The sequence below is a fragment of the Acyrthosiphon pisum genome, chromosome A1 (genome assembly GCF_005508785.2).
Source record: "Acyrthosiphon pisum isolate AL4f chromosome A1, pea_aphid_22Mar2018_4r6ur, whole genome shotgun sequence".
Taxonomy (NCBI): domain Eukaryota; kingdom Metazoa; phylum Arthropoda; class Insecta; order Hemiptera; family Aphididae; genus Acyrthosiphon; species Acyrthosiphon pisum.
This window is the reverse complement of record NC_042494.1, coordinates 12,989,901-12,993,768: the sequence shown is the minus strand read 5'-3', so window position 1 is coordinate 12,993,768 and position 3,868 is coordinate 12,989,901. Positions and strand designations below refer to the sequence as shown.

General features: G+C 24.7%; 1 protein-coding gene across 1 annotated transcript in view; it reads right to left on the bottom strand.

Moving 5' to 3' along the window:
• Positions 1–313: 313 nt before the first annotated feature.
• The window catches only part of LOC100160943 (dynamin-1-like protein), a 12,464-nt gene continuing 8,909 nt past the window's right edge, over positions 314–3,868 (bottom strand). The window contains exon 2 of the mRNA XM_016801466.2: positions 314–1,892. Coding sequence (XP_016656955.1) covers positions 1,254–1,892 — 639 coding nt within the window. The 3' untranslated portion in view covers positions 314–1,253. The remainder of the gene's footprint in view (positions 1,893–3,868) is intronic.

Genomic DNA, 3,868 nt, shown 5'->3' with positions numbered 1-3,868 from the left:
TAAAATGTTTATAGAATTGTGGAGAATTTTAAAAACTGGCACCGGGACACTTGAGTAACAGTAATAGAATAAAGGAAAAAAGATAAATCGCAAATAATTTGATTATATTATCATTTTGGTTTTTTTCGTATACCACTTAAAAAGTAGGTATGTTTATGTATTGTGTATAATGTGTACATATCGACGCAATATACTGCAAAAAGTACGATAAGATGAAATAATTGATTACTTATAATTATAATAAATAATAATCAAATATAATTTTGTATAAAATTGTACCAAATATGACGATACCTAAATAACTAAATTAATCAATAATTAAGTATAATATAATCATGAAATCAAATTAGGTTGATATAAATACACCATAAATACTATTTAGTATTTAAAATCAATGCTAGCCGCTAGGTATATTACTGTATTAGGTACACTGGTACACACAATATTATATACCTAACAGCTATCTTTATATTATATAATATATTTCTTCCGCCCACGCGTATAATCACTGAACTCTTCTTAAACGACCGGACCGATTTTGATAACATTTTTTGTGTGTGGCCAGGATTTAATTCTTAGAAAAGAGTGTTTCAACATAATAGGTCCTATAATATAATTTATTCTTTGCTTAATTTAAAAAAATATTTTATTTTTTCATTTAAACATTATTTATATACCACCAAAATGTAAGATTCGTAGATATATGTAAAATATTTATACCTACGTATTAGTTTTTTACATAATGTCATTAAAAATTAAAATTACCTAAATTAAATTGATTGAACATAATAATAAATAAAAATAGCCTACATTTGTAAGCAAAAGAACATTACGAACAATACAAAATTTGTAACATGAAATAAAACAGCCTTATGGCCTTATTCCTTAAAAAATGTATAGAATAAAATATACGATTCGCCAGTAAGTACAATGAAATCTAAATCCAACCTAACTTAACTCATCATCTAATTAATAATAATATTATATAATAATTTATAATCTAAGTAAATCAGTGAACAAATATAAACAGATTAATGTAATTTAATGTACGTAAATGTAACTTATACTGTATTGTGTAAATAATGTAATCGTCGACTAATAATCACAATGATGATTCTTAGTTAAATAATAATAATAAAAAAAAAGCGTTAGAAATAAGTTCAAATTTATAAACGATATTGATGATTAGTTATTGTATATTTTTACTCTGAATTATATTTAAAGAAAATTATACATTTTAAAAGAATAAATTGTCAATATATAATATCAACCATATTTTTTAACGCTTTTCCAACGGCTTCCAACTTGGTTTCAGCATCTATTCTTTTTTTCCTGATATTTGCTTCTTCTAAAAATAATTCAGCAATTTTATTTTCTTTTAAATAAGTTTGAAATATTTCTTCGTTTAAACATTTATCGAGGTCTTTTAAAAACGAATTTACCATTTTGTGGATAATTCTTTTAGGAACAAAGTCCCGCACGATTTTCCTAATGTACTCAAAATAACATTGACTTAAATATCTGTGCAATTTTATTTGTTCAGACGATTCCAGGGGTACATCCTGGTTATTCAGACCTGTTAATAATTGATTCAACATTTGAATTCTAATAAATGTTAATCTTTCGGTTAGCCCCATTCTGTCGGGTATCGGAAAAATCGGCATCCCGGTTGGGCCCAAAACTAGTTCTGGTTTATAATCACTTTCGTGCCTCTTTATGTTTACCGCTGCGAGAATTTCTTCTTGAATTTTATCGTTGGATTTTACTATTTCCAAAATAAAATCTGGATTTGCTGTATTTATACACTCCTGATAAGATTCTATGTACGATGCAATAAATTCTTTGGTCCTATTCAAATTGTTGTACATCAACTTCTCAAACACATTTCGTACCTAAAATCATAACATACATTTAAACCATCTACTTTGTCAAGAAATTAATATGTATGATAGAAAAATATAATTTTAACATAGTCTAATAATATAATGTTTAGGTTCAGGTATCGTATAATATTATATCCTATTCAAAATAGAGGCTATACGCCCGCCTGGCCGTCTATTTGACTATAATTGTTTTTTTTTTGTACACATTAATTACATTCATCGAACTAAAACGAATCCGTTTCTATTACATTAATTCGGAAAATTCGCTCTTCTGCAGTAAAGTAGTTTTAAAATGTACCTACCTCTTCATTAAATAAGTCACTGTTATAATGTTATCAATACTGTATAATGAATGTTTTTAATTGAAATTCAATGATAAATTATTACTTACAAATTATTACTTACAAAACTACTTTCTGAGTGGTGTGTAAGCCTTATAGTCTATTTATTAGGATATTTTATAATTTATTAATAGTAGGTACTTAATACTACTATTTACTATAAGTTATTATTTTTTTATTTGTTATAATAATATGGTAGATTGGAATAACTTTTGCCAAAAACATCGTAAACATTAAATAAAATATATTGAAATATTAATTATCATATCATAATATATTATTATAGGTAATTTATAAGTCAATAACGACATACCGTGGAACGGTGCTAATAGGTTATTAGGTAAATGGATAAAAATAATTCTACATCTTTCAAAATAATAACAACCTTATTATGTATGAAAAATATTACGGTTTTTGTTCTTACCTACTATCTATTAATATTATATTTAAATTCCATTAAAATTAAATAACATTTTAAGTGGAAAAATCCTTAACTTTCATATCCCATATTCGAATATTAGAAATAAACATATTAGAATAAAATCTTTAAAAAATAAGAGTTTATGATGTTATTAAATTGCTGCTTATTTAGTTACAAACAATTTTATTATCGCATAATTCGAATAAAAACTAAAGATGGTCGAAAATTCCAAATAGTTATGAATAAACAAAAATATTTTGAAAATCATATCATATCAAGAAAATACTAGTATAATTATTTTATAAAAATTGGTTACAGTTATTATTAATTATTTAACTATAAGTGATAAGTGATAACAAAAAAAACGATATTGATTTTGTCAAAAACTGATGAGGCATACATTTCCCCATTATTTACATAATTTTATTTTTTGATAGGTAGGACATTTTTAACGCAAAGTACCTACTTACTAGATCCAATTTTCAACAAAAAACTTTACGTATACCGTTGATGATTGAAGCATTTTATCAGATTACAAACGTTTTTGCAATCACAAAAAAAACTATACTCATTGTTAAAAAAAGGTGGGTAAGTGGATGTCGTTCTGCTGTACAGTAGGTTACAAGTGGGTCACTGTATAATGGATAGTATTAAATTTGAATTCAATGATATAATATCACTGTATAAGAAAAATGATTCTGAGCGGAGACGAATTGTCAGTCTATAGGTATTAGACATACCTATTATAGGTATACTTATCTATAGTATTAAAAAAAAATTGACCTATAATAGGTATCAATAATAAATTCCAAATTAATCATATCACAATATTCATTAGGTAACGCGTTATACATCAACAACAAACCGTGGTACTATCATAGATATATAATAGTATACTTTAGAAGTTTCAAGTACCCACTAATAATATTATACAATCACAACAAAATAACTAAAATAGTTATTCCAGGTTTTTTAATATGTAATTTCGTCCAAATTTGAACTTAAAATGACTATAAAAATAAACTGTGCTAATGTATTTCTTAGTATTTTTGGTAACAGTGTTAAATATTTACGTGGAATCTTGTTTTAAATTTTCAATCCTTAGATATAAAAGTTGAACATTTTATAATTTTTTAACTACAAAATAATTATTCAATTTTATATTTGATAAATTTTGTCAAAATTTCAACTTCAAATGCTTATAAAAAATAATTGTGCATATG